Genomic DNA, 18,539 nt, shown 5'->3' with positions numbered 1-18,539 from the left:
GCTACAGGAGGGAACAAACGTGTGCGTGCTGCCTGTCTGTGCCAGTGCTCAGGTGTTGGAACTCCCTGTGCTGGCTGAAGGCAACTCTGGCTCTGGAAGATTCTGTTGCCACCTTGACCTCCAGCAGCTGGGGAAGGAGCTGGCTCCAGCAGGAGCTGCCGAGGTGAAATGTCCTGCGTGTCCTTGAGGGGGCAGGAGGAGGCAGGTCACCTTCCCTGGCACAAACCAGCAATGTTCTGAGCTGGAGGACTGAGTATCTGACACAGAGATCTCCAGGATACGCTGGGCTCACACCCCCCCATTCCCTGTCAGAGATACTGATTTCAAAAGTGTTTGCTGTGTGTGACATCTGTAGTTTTTCCTCTTTTCTGGGTGGTGATGGAGATTGTGTTTTTCCAACACAGGCCACTTTCTCATGCAAATGTTTCCAGGAGAGCTGTTTTCTCCCTGGGAAAGGTGATCTTGGCACAAAAATCAGGTTACCCTGTTCTCGGAGAACACCACCTGAGGTCTCAGCGTGGCGAGAGCCTGTGTCCTGATCCCTGTGGGAAGAAGGGGGTGCCTGGAGGGCTCTTGCTGTCCCAGCACAGGTTAATCCTGCAGGACGTGTGTGCTTCTTGACTGCTGGGTTTCACCTTGGCTTTCCATGCCCACTGGAAGTATAGCCTTCTTGGTCCCAGGTATTGCCCACAAAGTATTATTGATCACCCCTCATGATCAGGTGAGTGCCATGGATCTGACCTGCTCTGTGCAGAGTTTTCCTCTGGATGAGGCCATTCTGAGCTTTTCCAGAGAACACCCAAAGGAGGCAGAGGGGATTTTTGTTTTCTGTGGAGAAATACAGATATTCTTCGCCAGCTTCCACTTTTGCCATTCCATGAAATTAACAAGTTCCCAAGGAATTAGGGCTGTTAGTAAACTGTCAGCTCTACTAGGAACACCAGTAGCAGGTAGGCCATGTCACAGAGGGAATAAAAGGAGTGTTCTGGGCTCCATTTTCCAATACCAAGGCATTTTGAAGATTTCTTCTTCATATTTTCTTCTGTGCATAACGAAAGAGTATCGGGATTTTAGTACAGAATTCTCCAGAGGATTCCAGGCAAATAGGAGAGTTACAAAATGGGATGTTTCCTACTCACTTGAGGAATTCTGCAATACTCATCATTCATTCTCAGCTCAGAAAGCAAGAAGGTATTCATGGAATACTGAAAAGAAAAAACAGTTGATTTCTGCTGTAGCCATCCCAGGATTAATAATTATTATTACTATTCCAGGACATATTCAGAGGTGACTTCTGTGCAGATATTACTGCCACAATTTCCCTCCAAGTATTTTGCCTTTTGATGCAGGATTTGCAGGACATCGGTGGTTGCAGGGGAGTTTCCTGGTGGGCACAGTTGCCGAGAGCCATAAATCAGCCCTATTGAAGGGGATCTGTGTTAATGGACAGGAAGGACAGATTACTCAAACGGTTCTTGAGCATCCTTTGGTAACTTTTTTCAAAATATTAAGGAGTTTTTAGTGAAAGGAGTCAGTTTTCTTCCATAAAGGATTACAAAAGGATGAGTTATTTTGTCTGTAAAGGATTACAGAAGTTACAGAGGAATTTTTTTTTCCTGTGCTGTCTTGATGACAGAGTAGAGATAGAACAGAATGACCTCTGTTGCTGGATTGGTTTGTGAACCTGTTCCTGTGGGTGCAGACATGGGAAGAGCTGTTGGAGAGGGAGGAATAGGGAGTATTTCATTGCTAGGGTATCTCATGTGCACTTGTAAATGGTATATATTATATATATGCACTGCTCTGTACACAGAACTGCTGTGTGCCAGGCTGGGGGAGCAGGGAACACCTGCCAAAAGGTGCTGCAGAGACAAACCAGGCAGAGCATGGTCTGACAGACCTCTGCAGAAAGCAGAGCTGCTGCCATCTCTGCAGAAATCACCACTTTGGGGAATTCCATCCTGTGTCCCCTTCTGGATCTTTCCATGGTGGCTCCTGTGCCTGGCATCGGCCCCCAGACTTACCCAAGGCAGGTCAGCAGTTCCTAATGCAGAGTTCCTGACTCCAAGGACAAGATTAACTTGTGACTTCCCCCTCCTCCCTCTTTTAATACTATTTGTAATTTTAACTCTGTAATTCTCCTGGTAGAAGTTAACTCGGTTTTCCTTGGGCCCTCCCACAATTTTACAGCAACACTCACATTTGGATTTTCTTCTGCTGTTTTGTTTTTTTTTTTCCTTTGGTGTTTTTTCAGCTAAAATATTTGCACATTTGAAGCAGATTGATTTTACCGAAATACTGCCCACAAATTATATTTGATCAGAAGGCCTTTGCAGGTTTTCTGTGAGACAGTAGATGACCAAAGTTTTTACTGAGCACAGAATGGAAGAACTGAAGACTCATAATAGACTGTGTCCTCTTAGACTTGCAGGCAAAGCATTACAGAAATTATTAACCCCCAAAAATAACAATGTGAACATATTTTAACATAGAAATTGTACTTAGAGTTGCTTTCATTTTCAGCTTTTCTTGCTTCACATTTTTCTTTATGTTCAAAAATATGCTGTTTTTCACAGTAAAAATTACATAGTGGTCAATTCCTGTAATCACCTGCAAGGAAGTTACATTTATTTTCTCAAGAGCTTCAAATTGTATTACCCTCTGCACTGTAATTTTCAGTGCATTTCTGAGTTATCTGTGGAAGTTTTTCTAGTGCAGTTTTCCTGTTTCAGTGTACTTTTATATTTCATTATCATCCAGAAGCAGGAGAATGATAGCTTTTAGCATAGCATACCTAGCTTAAACTCAAGACATTCATTTCTGTCCTTAGTTTCAACATTTAACTTCCATCTGTTCTTCTCCCTTTTTTTCTTTCATTTCCCTGTTTCCGTTTTTCCTCATGCTATGACATAAAAGTGGGTGCACTGAAAAGACTGCCCTTTTTGAGGAACAGACCGAAGGAAAAAGACAAAATGAAGGCCTTCTACCGTCGCTCCATGTGTAAGACTTTATGACAGTTCAGCTTCTTCTCAATGGCTACACTGGCTTCCGTTACTAATTTTTCACTAACCTCTCCCTGGACTGCGCTCTATTTTTCCTCCTCTTTTGCAATGTGCAAGTCCTGCTACAGTACAAGGAGCTGGAGCTTTTTCTTTTTACTTTTCACCCCCCCCCTTTTTTTTAAAAAAAAAAAACCAAACTTTGGCACTGAATACTTTATGTCTGCGGCTGTGCACACACACAGCCACATGTTCCCATGCACGTGCATAATAATTTATTCAGTGCCTTGTGACTGCATATATTTGTATACATAGCTGTCTATATACACATGGCCCCATGTGTATATGAATTTACAGTGCACTGTGTTAACAGGAATAGTTTTAAATGACACGTTTCATAAGCCTTTTGTTAAGAAGTCACTGTAATTTTTTTTTTTTTTTGTTTAAAGCAAGTGTAGGAGATTGTGCAAGGCTCTCTGGTGGTGTGTCACTCTGCGAGTGTTCATCGGTTCTCGTTGCCAGAATGCTGCATTGATTTCTTTTGTTTCGTTTTATTTTCTAATGAGGGGTAAACAGTTTTCTCGAGTTTGGGGAAGTAAAGGTGAATATCATCAGATGTGGTATTTTTCAGATCCTCTCTCTGTTGCTCTGTAAACCCCAGTGTGCCTGCAGTAACCTGCACTGTACAAGGATCCCGTGTCAGCGCCGGCACTCCATTGTATGAGCACCCGTGCCCGTTTTGTCCCCACTCATCCCATTTTCTCACGGCAAGCAGCTGGCAGAGCCTCTTAACAGCACCTGGCGCATGGCGATCCCTGACAAAGCCGTTTTGAGCACCTCCCTGGGCTCAGGAGCCTGAGCCCCTCCCTCCTGCCGAGCCTGTTGCATGCGATACCCGGGCTGTGATTTGCTCCTGCCGGCTGCGGACGCTTTAATGCTTAGAAAACTGTCCGACCTTTGCAATGCAATGCAATTAACAACCGGAGCAGGTTCATTGCCCACACTGATCATTTGCTTTCATTTGCATCCCAGCCATGAATGACCTGGTGCAGTCCATGGTCCTGGCAGGAGGACAATGGACAGGTAGTTCTGAGCATCTGGAGGGTCCTGATGATATATCCACGGGTAAAAGGAGGAAGGAATTGGGAGCTATGGCCTTCTCTACTACAGCTATCAACTTTGCCACTGTCAACTCCTCCACAGGCTTCAGATCCAAGCAGTTGCTAAATAATAAAGGTATAGGTAGAAGTTTTTTGCACCATGATGTAACTATGTAAATATTAGTTTGATTTTGTTTTAAGTTTTTCAATCTTAATAATTGAGTTGCAGTGCTAAGATAATGAACTGGTTTAATAACTGCAGTTATAAAATGTTTCAAGGTTTTTCCTACAGAATGCTTCCTAAGTAAAAATGGATTGCTTTGAAAAATATTTTAATTTTTACCATTTTACCAATGATTAGTACTTTAATAATCTTTCTGCTTTATTTTATTTTACATCTTCTTTTATGTCTCTGTGTGTAGATACCACATCCTTTGAAGATGTAAGTCCACAAGGTATTAGTGATGATTCTAGTACAGGATCAAGAGTTCATGGTAAGATGTGAGCTTTAATTAAATGAATTAAGGATATATGATGTGAATGTTAGTGAATTTGTGAAAATACAGTGAATGGCATCATTGCAATGAGCATGCTCTCTCTGATTTTCATCTCTCCAATGTATTGTATCATTTCTTCAGATTTTCCTTTCTCTCTTAACTACTACATCAGACAGATGTTCTGTATCTCTGGTAGAAAGTATTTGTGAAGTGCATCTGAACAGGATCAAAACATTTTCCCTTTTAGTGGGAAAATGTTTTAACTTCCATTTGGAGTTAATAGTAAATAAAGGAAGTTAGTATTTCCATCTTAAAAAATCAAGTCCAAATCTGGCATGAGTTTTCAGTGTTCATCGTTCAGTGAACCCCAAATTAGCCATGTGCTGTAGTTTATAAGTTCATTAATTGTTCCTTCAAGCAAAGCTTTGAAGTGAAAAATAGGCTATTAATAGAAATGAAGTTTTAACTGTACTATAAACATTTACAATGAATACAAGCAGAAAACATTTTTGAGGCTACTAACAGTGCATTTCCCTTGTATTGGCTTAGGAGTACAGGACTTTATCTGTGCAGATGCTCTTGCTCCTCCTGTCCGTGGCATTCCAGCCCTGTGCAGGGTTCCCTGTCAGATCTGTTGTAAGTGACCTGACCACAGCAGCCCCTGCATGCCCCTGTCTGAGCCCTGTCTCCCCACTGAGCACTCAGTTTCAATTCTAAACTAGACTCTTTCTCTTTTCCTCTCCTCTGTACCTCGCTATTCCTGTAGTGCCATTTTCCAAAGTGTCCTCTTGGACCGCCTGGAAATTCCTTCGCTTTCTGATCTGTAAGAAACCACTTTATTCCCATGGGCATGTTCAGCCTGGGAGGTCGTGCATGATCCTCTGAGCATTCTGTCAGCAGAATGTGAAGGTGCCGTGTCCTCTGCTAAAACGTTGTTCATCATGCTGTCTCCTCATTTTCTGTTTAGCTTCCAGACCAGCCAGCCTTGATAGTGGCAGGACATCCACTAGCAATAGCAATAACAATGCTTCACTCCATGAAGTCAAAGGTATGCTGGGGCTGAATTCACATCCATGCTTCATTTCCATTCTTTTCTCTGTAAGATCATCTGTAGAGATTCAAAAACCCCCTCAACCAAAAAACTCCCACTGCACGGCACAGCCTGTGTTTCCTTGAGTGTTTCACAGCCTTCATTCCCCAGATTAGAAACACAGGTATTTTATGGTTTTAGTGAATGTTACAACTGTGGTGTTAGTATTTAAGTTACCAACTATTTTAAACCAAACCTAACTTGGATAACATTGTTACAAAACAAGAATTTCCCCCCCCCCCCCCGGCCAAATTACTTTAAAAGCTTTTTAAGTTGAGAAGTTGCTACCTTTTTTCTTCCTCCAAGCATCCTCCTACACTGCACTGCTGCTGTGAGCTGTGTGCTGTACAACTGCACAAAATGGCACATGTGATTCCTACTAGAAGGCCTTTATATTTTGGTTTTAATAGATTATTACCATCCCTGGATTTATCAGTATTCTCTAAAATTTATTAGGCATTGTCTGTATAGGCATTTCCGCCGTAAACGATTTCTCTTGGTTCAAACTTAATTTCATTTCTTGGGAGTGACATGAAGCTGGAAATACTTGATTATCCATCAGTATTTTTTAAGCAATGCATAGTTCCTGACAAATAAAATGAACTGGTGTTGTGAAATTTATTTTGCATCTAACACCATGTGCTTCCTTCAGGTCTCAGTTGTAACAAACTAGGAGTAACAGCAGGAGTTTTTGGAGAAGCAGCATTCCTGAGTAGTTCTTGTTGGAGAAAATATTTTCTTTCCACTCAATCCTTCGTATTTTCTTTAACATTTAATTACCCTGTGCCTCTCAGTGATGCTGAACAAGAATGGAGTTGTCTCTTCAACCTCTTGGAATATATTATTATGTAGGTGGAGACCCAGATTATAAGTGAAAGGTAGTTTTTATTTTAAAAAAATCATGCCACGTTTGAAGAGCTGCAAAATATAAGTCAAGGGACTGTAATTTTATGGGGTGAAAAATAACAGCTGGGCTTTTTATTAGTCTTTTAAATAGAATGAATGCTAACTGAATCTGGTAACATTCCAGATTTCAGTGGGGTTATACAGGTTTACAGCTTTTTGGTGTATTTCTAATGGAAATACTTACTGCCTTCCCCCAAAGTAGGTGCAGTGAACAGCCAGAGCAGGCCCCAGAGCCACAGCAGCGGGGAGTTCAGCCTGCTCCACGAGCACGAGGCCTGGTCCAGCAGCAGCAGCAGCCCCATCCAGTACCTGAAGGGGCACACCAGGTCCAGCCCTGTGCTCCAGCACAGGACACCCGAGATGCCGGAGAGTCGTGGCAAACAGACCAAAACAGGCTCCCCTGGCAGTGAAGTTGTCACCCTGCAGCAGTTCCTGGAAGAAAGCAACAAGAGTAACTCCAGTGAGGTCAGTGTAAGAGTATTTAACTACGCAATGCCCCATTTGTGGGCTCAGAATTAATGCAAGACACAGTGAGTAGAATTCCTGAAAGATTCCTTGGAGCTGTTGGTCACACCTGCATTGAGAGGTCAGAGGCACTGTCTCCTGATGCACTGTCCAGTTCCACCAGCAGGAAATCTATGGAATTTTGCAGCTGTTCCCTGCAGCTTGACCATCTATGGTCCCTGGGTTGGGTAGGAAGGTCGACCTGTACCAACAAAGCTGTCCAGTGCATGGGATGCCAGGGCTCAGAGTGGGTTCACTCTTCTTCTTCCAGTCCAGCAGCAGCTGCTGTCACATCTGTTCTGTATCAACCACAAGGAAGATGTTTGACTTCATTCCCTGAGGAGATTCTCGTCTGCTTCAGTTTCATCTTCTTAACAGTACTGGGAAACAAAAAGTGACCTTGGAGCTTATTGAAATCTGAGCGGAGTAAGATGAAGGGCATGTTTCTGTAGATCAGTGACAGTTTCTCAGAAGCCCCAAATCACCTCATCTCTGCTGGAATTTCAGGTTCTGCATCCCTGGTTCTTGAGCAGATCTGCCCAAACTCCTGTAGGATACCCCGCTGTCTGATAAAGCCAAGCTAGTTGCTGTGACTGGGGCCTCTCAGGAGTGAGGATCCAGGGTTGGCTGGGGCAGGTGACACAGATCTGGAGAAGATTCTGCATTTTTTGGTTAGATACTTAAAATGGCTCTCACCCATGATCTCCTTGAGAAGGATTTTTGGGGTTTAAGCACTAGACAATACTCTTCTGGCAATATGAAATAAAACCGACCTAAGTCATCAAGCCAGGTCCGCTGCTGCTCACAAATCTCAGAATCCCTTTCATAGCCTCACAGACCCATTCTGGGTGGAAGGGTATTCAAGCTTCCCAGTCTTCTGCCAGAGCATTTCCCTAATGCCTTTAGCTTAATTCTTCCACAGTTGTCTCTGGTACCATTTTGAAAACAACTACAGTCTTTCTTCACTGAGTCTGAATATTATTCACCTAAACTCCTTTTTTGTAAACGGTACAGAAGACTCCTAAGTATGTATAATAAATGTTTAATACTGCTTTTAGAGATGAGAAATTTTTAAAAAACCCAAATCTTTATAGAATTGTTCATATATGTCCACAAAAATTGCTTAAGAAAAGGTAAAAATTGCAATTTAGAAACGTCTGTTTTCTGTTTTTACAGATGAAATCTGCGAGTGAGGAGAACCTTTTAGATGAAGTGATGAGAAGTTTGTCTGAGTCTGCGGAGCTGGCAGGGAGGGAGAAGCTCCGAAAGGAGCCGGCAGCTGCCTGTGGGATCGTGAGATCCCTGAGTGTCAGAAACACAGTTGATTTCTCAGATGGACGATCCCTTAAACCAGAACAGCTGGTAAGGCCCAGCCTCCGGAAGACTGAAGATCTCTACTTTAGTAGCTCTCCAATCAAATTCACCCCTGGCACCCAGGGGAAGGTCCGGTCCGTGAAAGAAAAGATCCAAGCAACTGTGACCCAGCGACAATCCAGGGACTGCAACCCCTACGCCACCTTACCTCGTGCCAGCAGCGTGATTTCCACGGCAGAGGGAACCACCCGGAGGACAAGCATCCATGATTTTTTGTCTAAGGACAGTAGGCCGCCCGTGTCCGTGGATGCAGCCCCGGCCCCAGCTGACAGGAGTGCTCCGCCCACCTCCAGTGAGTACTCGGCACTGCGGGTGTCCTCTCCTTGGGTTCCCTGTGTGCCTGCCAGGGGGGAGCGTGGCCCGCAGGGCGAGGCAGCTCCCACGCTCACACCACCTCATTTAGGAGGTAACTCTGAGCTTCCCAAGCCTTCCAGGATGGAAAGGCCAGGTTGTCGTGGGAGGACTTTGCCCAGCGTGGGTGTGTTCTGGGATAAAGCCAGTGGATCTGGGAATGGCAGTGCAGGCTCCTTCGCTGCATCCCAGCCCTTTTTATCCCTCAACGCCGAGTTAGTCAGCAATATCAGTGGATTGCCCCCGAGATCCACCTCCAAAGCAGCTGACCAGGCAAATGTGTCGGCATTTAGGTCAGTGCTGAGGAGCCAGGAGCAGCCTTGTGCTGCTCCAAAGGCTCAGGGTGACCTGCAGGCCACTCTCACCAGGGACCCTGTCCCTGCCCCCAGCGCTGGCGAGGCCCAGTCCCCACTGCTGGTCTCGGAAGATAACCAGACCCTGTGGTATGAGTATGGCTGTGTATGAAAGAAAGTTGTACATTAAATATTTATGTCTAACATGCCATAAAGGTGTTCTCCATGTCCACTGGATGACAGAAAACTTCCCTCCAATGAAGGAATCATTCCTGGTTTATTTGCAGGGTGGTTGTTCCCTGCAGACGGCGGCTGTGGACTGTGGCATGTTTGAATGTGGAATTGTAACCCCACCAAAGTCTGCATGAAACATTAATTGCACTGTGTATATTTTGCATGCCTTTATAATACAAGCTCTATTTTTATTTGTCACGCATTGCAAATATTTTGGTGTTTTCCTGTTGGTTACCGCTGCATGTTAAACCTAGCGCATACCCGGAACAGCGCAGGGAACAGCATTCCTGGGACAAGGACAGCACTGGCAGTGGAGCTCAAGCTCTCAGGGCTATCAATAATACACTGAATATCTACCTAGAGGGAAAAAACGTTGTTTTTCCCCCTCTTCTTTTAAAAATGAGGTACTAATGGAAAGAAGCATTTGGAGATATGTCAGTGTCTTCTTACCCTTTTCATTTATGCTGTGTCATGGCATAAATGCACAAGGAACAAGTGCCCAGTAATCCAAATAATTCAGTGCCTCTAGTTTGCGCAGTAAATATTACTTACTGTCATTACAGTGTAATAAACACACAGACCATTCATAATCCTAAACAGAAATTATAATTCTTACAAAGAGGTGATAAAGTCACATGATACAGAGCACTTGTCATGAAAAAATGACCTTTTCCACCTTTTCCTTTGGTCTACTTTGTCTTTCCAGTCGTGGATACAACTGTCGTGAAGTGTTTGGTTTTATCAGGGGTCAAATAACAGTCTTCTTGTGATGTATAAGAATAAAAACTGTCTTGAGTATGGTGGAAATTCATTTTTTCTTGTCAATGGAAGTACCACTGATGTAATAGAAAACAAATGGTGTAACAAAATAACAGAAAATGTTAAATTAATGCAGTTAAATAAAAGAAAAAATAACAAAGTTGCTTGCAAGGTTATGGGAGGATATGAATACTTCAGCATATAACTCCTTAAATTCCAGATGAGCAGCTAAAGAGAAATGTTGAAAAGTAACTAATGTGCCACTGTTTCTGCACGTTTTTGAAACTTCATAATGGTAAATTTAAACAGTTTAAAATTGTATCAGATTTAAGTTAAAATTACACTAGGCTTTGGACATGAGCACTTCTTTGCAAGAGGAACATTTGTTTATTCTAGTTGTGAGAGCTAAAATACATTATAAAAATTTTGAATGACAGTATAGCTAGAGAAAAAATAATTAAAATTGAAACTACATATTGAAAACAAGTGTCACATTCTGCTTTGTACAATTGCATTTATTCTCCCAGCAGTTTTGTGGCAGTCACAGAACTACTGTGTGGGCTGAATTTTTAATTCCTTAGTGCTTAATTAGGGAGGGGCAGTGAATTGATAGCTCCCCAAGGAAGAGCAGCAGATATCCCGTGTGGGAGTCTGGAAGGGCTCTGTTTTATATAGGATGGGAAGCCCTGCTTGTCAGGAACAAGGGGAGTATAGTGAATGTCTGTGGAGAATAAAATTACTGTTTGAGGATGTGACACGGTCCTTCCCCAGGTCTGTACCACTCGTTTTTGGGCTCAAAAATCTCTCAATTCTCCCAGTACTGGGCACAATCAGTTACTGCTGTGTTCCCTCTGGAACCATCTCAGCAGCAAAAGAATGATAAATCTGATCGATATAATCTTAATTTCACACACATTTACTATCACAGAGCAAGACCGGTGTTCTGGTCTTGGGTCATGCATTTGACTTCACTCCAGTTCATCCATAGTTGTGTTGGGATTAGGTTGGAGGTGAAGAACACTGGTATCCCAAGCAATGTGTGCACAAGGCATTTTGCAAGTTGTTTAAAGAATTACAATCCTAGCTCTGAGAGCCCTTAACACAAACTCATCCTGTGCTGTCAGGGTCTCTGGCTTTTCTTCCCAATGCCCTGCAGAGACATTGGTCTGAACAAGGTTTGTAGCTGCTTTAGATTACCTCTGGCTGCAGAAGTCTCAGGTGTGGTGTTGCCTCCTCTTGTTCAGGTTCTTAGACAGTCACACCTACAAAAATTTCCAGTATGGTCCTCAGCTTCCCTCTTAAACCCCAAGGGCTTTGGAATTGCCAAGCATGAGTGTCCTGGAGCACTAGTGTCTCCAGTCTGCTGGAGTTGGAGACTAACCTTGTCCAGCTCAAGCCACTCTGCACTGATTTATAAACTTGCAAGAAATTGCCTTTCAGCTCTGAGGGGGATAGCTTGTTTTGCTCCACTGAGTTTGGCAGCCTCAGAAGTGTTCTGGAAGAGAGTGTTTAATGGCTCTGAGTAATGTCTTATCAACATTTGTTTGTTACATATGAAAAAAAGAAAATGTCATGGACAGAAGGACCTTTTTTTTCTTCACTTTTTGGTCTTTAGCAAGAAATTTGTGGATGTCTATTTATGTTCAAGTAGTGGAAGGTTCCATGGAATTCTTTGCATTCCCAGTCCCTGCTGCTCCTCAGCCACATGTGCATGGCAGGCTGTGAAACATGGAGCCCTTGCTCATTCCTTGGTTCCTGCTGCCTTGGGCACTGCTAAGTTAGGACTTTGCATGATACCGATAAACACTAAATATGTGGCTGCTGCCCAGAAAGGTATGTTGTTTAGGCTCAGCCATTTGCTCACAGCTGAGGTTTGTCTGGCTCTGGCTTGATGCTTTGCTTTCAGTGACTGGTGAATTCAGATGCTGCATTTTGCATGTTCAAGCTGTTGCATGCAAAGACAGTTTTGTGGTTTGTGGAGCTGAATGTGAACGTTTCTGTCAGTATGCAGCAGCTCAAAATACAATGAAGTTCTCTGCTAGGGTCAGTCAGATGTGATTGCTCCTCATTATTACTTTTTTTTTCCATTAATGCAGAAATGTAGGGTTGGTGTAGCTAAAGGTGGCATGAATTTAGGAATAACACCTGGCTATTGTAAATGCTGGATTGAATGTCAGTGAGTGTAGCTGAGCAGGCACTTGGCAGTGAGTTTCTTCTGTCCCTCTCCTCTGTCCTTTCCTCCTAAAAACAACCAGAAAGTGTTTATGTATCCTTTTGCTCTCCTAAAGAGTAGAATGTGTTTTAATGCATGAGGGGTTTTTTTCATGTCCTGATAAACACAATGAATAACTTGAAATGCTTTTCTCTGCAGATGTGGAAGCTATCCCAGAAAGCAGAAATTCAAAAAGCAGGTCTAGGGAGCAACAAAGCTCCTAATTCTATTACCCACTACCTGAGCTGTGGGCCAAGTGGTGAGTTTCCTGCCCAACGTGTAAATGAGATGAATTTTCATTTACAACAAACTAACAGCATTCCATCTCAGCCCCAGAGCACATTGCATTAACCAGATGTAAATCCTGCTTGCTTACCTGGCTTCTCTTCGCGCTCACTCATTAGGCCAGGGCCAGTGGCTCTCCAGAGCTTCTTCCAGAGGCAGGGAACCTCATTTTGCCTGTAAAAATGACTTTTATTTTTCCAATCTCCTGAAGAAGAAAGTTCAAAGAAATCACATTAAGCAATAATACCATAGTCAGTTTTTAGACAGGGACAGGTAAAAAGGTGAAAGAACAATTGAACAAAACTCAGAGTATTGAGTACCCCACAGAATCTATCTCTTTAGAAAGCTTGTTTTTGGTGTTCTGTCCTCTTCTCAACTTCCCTTAGCCCCTTTGGTGCATGCTGTTAGTGCTGTTAGTGACTGAACTCTGTGTGTTGTGCCTCTACACTTGAAGCTTTTTCTTACACTCTTTTCTCTTTCTGCCTTTCAACTGAACACAGAGAGAAAAGTGTCCTTCAGTATCTCAGTGTGAAGCCTTTATATCTGAAGTAACAAGACAGCGACTGTAGGAATCATTAATAAAACTTAAGGGAATTTTTTACATTCTTCGTGACTAGAGCAGGCAAGAAATAAAAACCTACCTACCTACCTACCTTCCTTCCTTGAATCAAGGAGCGCTACTGGAGTCTACTGCCGAAAATGTGTAGATGGTCTTAGGAATTATTGCACATTGCACTGTTAAGATCTACTGAATAAAGGACAGATCTCATCTCCCTAAGGACCAAGGATTCTAAGGTCTCAAGAATTACTCCAGGGGGAAAAAAAAAAAAAAAACCCACAAAAAACAAACAAAAAAAACCCCAAAACTTCTTTCATCTTCTGTTTTTGAAATTAGCCACTGATTTGCTTAAGCTTCTGCTAATAATTAGCCAAAAACCCCCAAACTAGCAGTGTCTATTTACATCTGTAAATCTGAAGGAAATGCTGTAGAATTTTGTTGAAATGGACTGTATATACAGATACAAAAACCTCACAGCTACTGGCACTTCACTGCCTTATTTGGTTAGCATAATCTGCATGAAATTGCTCTTAAGAAAGTTTATGCTGATTTTTGTTGCATACTGCAAGAGAAAAATTTGTTTACATCCATGGAAAAGCTTGGTAACTAACAGAAGTGGGAGTCATGGGATAATGGTATTATAGACACATTGTTTGTCCTTTGTGTTTTTCACATTCCCAAGTTACTCTGCATATGTACGTTCAGATGTTTCTGACAGGAAATTGTCAGGTATGGTTTTTCTACAACTTTTATTTTAATATAAGGCTGTTTTCCACAAATGCCATTTCCAGGATAAGACTGTCTTACAATGTTTGTGTATTGACTAATTTTTTTTTTTTTACTGTTTGTCTTTTGACATGAGCTGATTGTGGCTTAGGAAGTTTTTTGATGGCAAAAAGAAATGTAAATAATATCATATGCATTTTACAATCAGTTCCCTCTAAGGTTATCTTTTACTAGAAACATTTTGTTCATATATTGATTTATATTAAAGTCAACAAACATTATTGGTACATTTGGTGGTCGCATATATTTGTCTGGAAAGATTTGCAGTGAGCTCAGAAGAAGTCGTCAGGAACTGAGACCCAAAACGAGTTGTTGTATTTTATTAAAGCAAATAAGCACATTCCTGTTCCTTACGTAAAGGGTTGAGTTCCCTGTGTCACCTCCAAGTGTTCAACAGGCAGGTGCATCATGTCACCTGCAGCTTCTGAAGAAGGTGAGCCTCACTGCTGAAGGCAGTTGAACATATTCAAAAGCTTGAAATCTTCTCAAAAAGGGAGAAAAAAAGAGGCATGTGCCATAAGCTTTAGAAGGGGACATTTTCTGTTTGTTTTCTTTAAAATGAGTTTCTTCTGAACTTTTTTTTTTTGTGATAAAATAGGCTAAAAGATCTATACTAAGGGCATAGCGGGTATGACAGACAATTCAAACACCCATAAAGATTAGGAAAGTCTCTCTTAACTCTGAATGACAGCGTGTTCAAGCTCATTTCAGGGCCTGTGCCTGGGTTCTCACTCTCTGCTGACAGAGGACTGATGCAGCTCAAGCTCCCCAACCAGAGCAGTTAGTCACATTACTGTTACAGAAAAATGCATGGCTGGAACCAAGCTGCTGAAACTGCAGTGCTAAATGCTGCCAGGATCCAAACTGGGTGGCTGTGTCTGGGGACACTGTCACTGTCACGACTCTTGGCATGCAGTCCCATGTGTGGAGCACTGCTGAGCACCTGTAATTGCTCAGCACACCTGGATGTGTCCTTTCCATCACACAGGGATCCCCTCCCTTCCACTGACCAGCTCAACTCTTCTCAAGCTGTCCTTTTTGCTTTGCAGAGAAGTTTCATGGCACTCGAGCAGTCAGGTGTCTCTCTGTCCTCTGCCAATTCCCCTTTTCTTCTTCCTTTCTTAACTTTCCCAGTCTGTGCCCTTAAAGGGAAGTAACAAACCAAATTTAACCTCGGAGCAGCTTCTCAGTTCCTGCTACTCCCAATGCCAGGGATGCACATGGCAGCTTTGTACCCCAGGAATCCCAAACCCAGCACTGCCAGGTCTAGGTTACAAAGGAGGTTCTCATGCCATACAATGTGTATGTTCTATTTACTTTTCTGGTAGTCTCTGAGGATTAAGTAACATTCCCACCACCTAGTATTATTATTTCTAAATTTTGTCCAGGACATGATGCAGCCTAAGAAAGGGAGCTCATGTGTGATTTTTAGGGGTAGCTGATGATGTATGTGTAAATAATGCTTTGATATTAATAAAACTGCCTTAAAGGAATGTACTGAGGTGTGAAACAGAACTTAAAAAGCTCTTATTTAAAACTGTAATTTCCTTTACATATTGATTTTTTAATGTTTGCCATTGTATACATTTATTAATGATGTTATTAAAATGCCAAACCAAATAATTTTTATTCTTATTTTGTGTGTGTATATTTATACACACTTTTTTCTGGAAACTGATGTTACTGGAAGGGTATTGGTGTCGTGGTGATCTGTGCAGTGAGTATTTCTTCTGGAAGGAAACTGATAAAACTGTAGCAGAATTTTTCTGGATCATGTGTAGTTTGTTGTGTGATTTGTATAGAGCTGGGTAGCTTTTAACTGTACACTATTTTGATACTATTATTAAAAAAAAAAAAAGATACACTGATTTCATAAGTAAACACAAAAAGAAATTATTCTAGATTTACCAGATGTAGTATTTGAAACCTGGTAGTTATTTTTGCTGAGATGAGTCTCAGGATCCCTTCTGGGAATGAAGTTAAGTCGCACTTTAGGCAGTGCAGATTCCAGGTTTGTGCACATCCTTCAGACAATTTGTCACATTTAAAACATTCCAGATTTAAAAACCTTTGCAAGTCAAATCTAATACTCTTTTTTTGAAGTGATAAGGGATTTTTGGGTACCACAAAAATAAAAAACTTTAAGGGAAAGGGAAAGTGAATGGCAGAGAGAAAGCAAGATAAATATTAAAAGACACATCCTAATGTATCAATGTAGAGCTAATTTAGTGGTGCATTTGTCAGCCCAGAGCTCATTAATTAACCCAGTATTACTAAATACCACATTCCCTTCAGTCTATAAAATCACATGTATCTGGACATCTCTCTAGTACTCTTCCTACAGCAACATTTTTTGGTCACTTCTTTCCCACTGGACATGACTCCCAGGCTAGATGGGATTGGTTTGTGTCTATCAGAGGTGGAGAACCAAAACTGCTGGATGGTGAAGGGTTCTGTCACTAAGAGCTCTGAGAACAGGTGCCAGATCATTCTAGACGAAGGAAACCGTGGTAAGGCTGTGAGTGGAGGAACTTGCCTTACTGAAGATGATGATTTTTCCTACTCAGTTAAATAGTAATTGTTCATTCACCCAAGATCCCAAATCCTTTTACATGTTTTTAATTCATGCTCCTGTAGTTTTGGTTTCAGTTCATCCCAGCCTCTGGCTGATGCTCTTGCCCTGGAGGCATTGTTTGTACTGACATTTTCCTTGGGCTGCATCCAAAAGCCTTTACCCCCATCACCTTCAGATTCCATCCCTCACTCACTGCTGCCCTGGCCTTGGGTTTTGGGGAATGCTCATTGCCATGGGATGTTTACTGGACTTGAGGGAGATTCTGCTGCTTCTATCTTCAGCACACCACAATTTAAAAATTACAATCAAATGCATTTCCTGTGGTGTAGGTGAATTGGTTTTTTAGATAAAAAGAAAGCAGTGTGTAGTAGGGCATAAATGGGTGCAGGGACAGTCACTCTGTCCTGGGGGTATTGACAAGTGTTCTACAACTTGGAATTTGTTCTTTCCTAGCGATGTCAAGTTTAAACCTTCAAGGCCAGTCCCATGCCTGTGAAATTCTAGTTTTATCCATTTACTGATAAAGACTACAATAGTATTTAAATAATTCCTTTTCTACTTACTAGCTACTTAGTGGTAGATTGCAAAATGTCTTTTGAAGAACACTGTTAACCTTCTAATAACTGAAAGGCAGTATTTTTTCTCACCAGATTATACAATACAAACTTACATAACTGAAACAAATGAAAAAGGAGTAAGCCATTTTTTTCAAGTTTTATTTGTAATGAGCTTTTTCACCAGTTTTGCTCTACAAAATATATGAGTAGTTGTAGAAAAATTAACTTCCTCTACTGAATGTCTTCATCAAAGTGTATGATGATGGGATCGTGGCCTGTTGATCTCACAAACTTCAGGAAGTCATCGGGGCTTAAGCCCATGGTTGCAGAATTTGTCATTGGATGAAAATACACCTTTTCATGGCCCCCATGGAGCAAGGCAGCATCCAGCACCAGCCTTACATCCCCCTGGTCACAGAAGAGGGCGAGCGGCGTGGCACAGCCCTGACCCACTTTGAGCTTTTCCAGCATGGCGTTCTCATCAGCAAATCTTAGGTTTCCACTTCCAACGCCCAGTTTTTTACCAAGTTCGTTCAAATTGACCTGCCTGTTGTGCAGGACGGTCACCAGCCAGAACCCTTTCTTCTTTTTGTCTTTAAGAAACAGGTTTTTACTGTGACCTCCTTCCATGTGTTGGACGTGGGACATCATTTCTTCAACAGTGAACACCTGGAAAACAGCACCAGTGCGGTGTCAGACTCTATATCCCATTAGACTCACAGTCTTGTGCTGGCAGGTATCATTTGTTAAATATTTGGAAAATGCTGAATGTTCTACTTGGCCCAAAAGCTGTACCCTTTTATGAAGGAATTTTAACAGAACACAAATAAAATGTGACAAACTGCTCCCGCACACTTCCAGAATCATTTCTGTCTCGTGTGTGCAGCACTGTCTCGTTTTAAAGGCAGTGCTGGGAGCACTCCCGTTTGCAACTCCACACTCTTGGAGTGAATGACGTGGCTTGTAACTGGGAGTGAGCAGAAGTTTGGAAAGCGTCTTGGATGCCGCGCTCTTCAGGGAAAAGGAGTGGGTGAGCCGCTTCTCAGACTACGGAGGAAAGGGGATGGATATGGAAGCAGAGTCAAAGTGACCAAAAAAATGTCCCCAGACATTCCGCCAGGCCCTGCGAGAACTTCCACATTGATACTTCCGCTGAAACCGCGGGCGCAGGACCTCATCCCGCCCTGATCCCGCTGTGCCCCGCTGGCAAGGCAGGGTTTATTCCCGGGTTTTCAGGAGCTGCCGTACCTGGGGGTGTTCGGCGATGACGGTGGCGATGCCCAGGTCCCGCAGCCGCCGCTCCAGCGCCTCCCGCAGCTCGGCCGCCATCGCGCCCCGCCCCGCCCCGCCCCGCCCCGCGCCGCCCGCGGGCCGCGTCCTGCCACAGGGAACGGGCAGATCCATCGGATCTGCTTTTGCCAAGGAGCAGCCCCTGCGGTTCGCACCGTGGATATAATA

General features: G+C 42.8%; 2 protein-coding genes across 23 annotated transcripts in view; one reads left to right on the top strand and one right to left on the bottom strand.

Annotated features, from left to right (window-relative positions):
• The window catches only part of CCDC88A (coiled-coil domain containing 88A), a 67,580-nt gene extending 49,647 nt beyond the window's left edge, over positions 1 to 17,933 (top strand). For 5 of the 22 annotated variants that reach the window (XM_072927353.1, XM_030268713.4, XM_072927350.1 and 2 more), the window contains exons 27-34: positions 2,917 to 3,000; positions 4,032 to 4,235; positions 4,522 to 4,593; positions 5,146 to 5,232; positions 5,363 to 5,419; positions 5,564 to 5,644; positions 6,792 to 7,057; positions 8,273 to 10,270. In XM_072927353.1, coding sequence (XP_072783454.1) covers positions 2,917 to 3,000; positions 4,032 to 4,235; positions 4,522 to 4,593; positions 5,146 to 5,232; positions 5,363 to 5,419; positions 5,564 to 5,644; positions 6,792 to 7,057; positions 8,273 to 9,286 — 1,865 coding nt within the window. In that variant the 3' untranslated portion in view covers positions 9,287 to 10,270. Of the gene's footprint in view, positions 1 to 2,916; positions 3,001 to 4,031; positions 4,236 to 4,521; positions 4,594 to 5,145; positions 5,233 to 5,362; positions 5,420 to 5,563; positions 5,645 to 6,791; positions 7,058 to 8,272; positions 10,271 to 12,478; positions 12,579 to 13,104 lie in introns of those variants that run through there. The other 17 variants (XM_072927363.1, XM_072927360.1, XM_072927358.1 and 14 more) reach the window with 11 other exon arrangements.
• Positions 17,305 to 18,440, bottom strand: LOC100230549 (prolyl-tRNA synthetase associated domain-containing protein 1). The gene is made up of 2 exons (XM_002199572.6): positions 18,330 to 18,440; positions 17,305 to 17,750 (listed from the first exon to the last, which is right to left on the bottom strand). The coding sequence occupies exons 1-2, from the start codon at positions 18,408 to 18,410 to the stop codon at positions 17,313 to 17,315; spliced, it is 519 nt and encodes a 172-aa protein (XP_002199608.4). The 5' UTR covers positions 18,411 to 18,440; the 3' UTR covers positions 17,305 to 17,312.
• Between the last annotated feature and the right edge of the window lie 99 nt (positions 18,441 to 18,539).

This window comes from Taeniopygia guttata, chromosome 3 (genome assembly GCF_048771995.1).
Source record: "Taeniopygia guttata chromosome 3, bTaeGut7.mat, whole genome shotgun sequence".
NCBI lineage: Eukaryota > Metazoa > Chordata > Aves > Passeriformes > Estrildidae > Taeniopygia > Taeniopygia guttata.
Note: the sequence above shows the minus strand (reverse complement) of the source record. Positions and strands in the feature narration are given on the sequence as shown.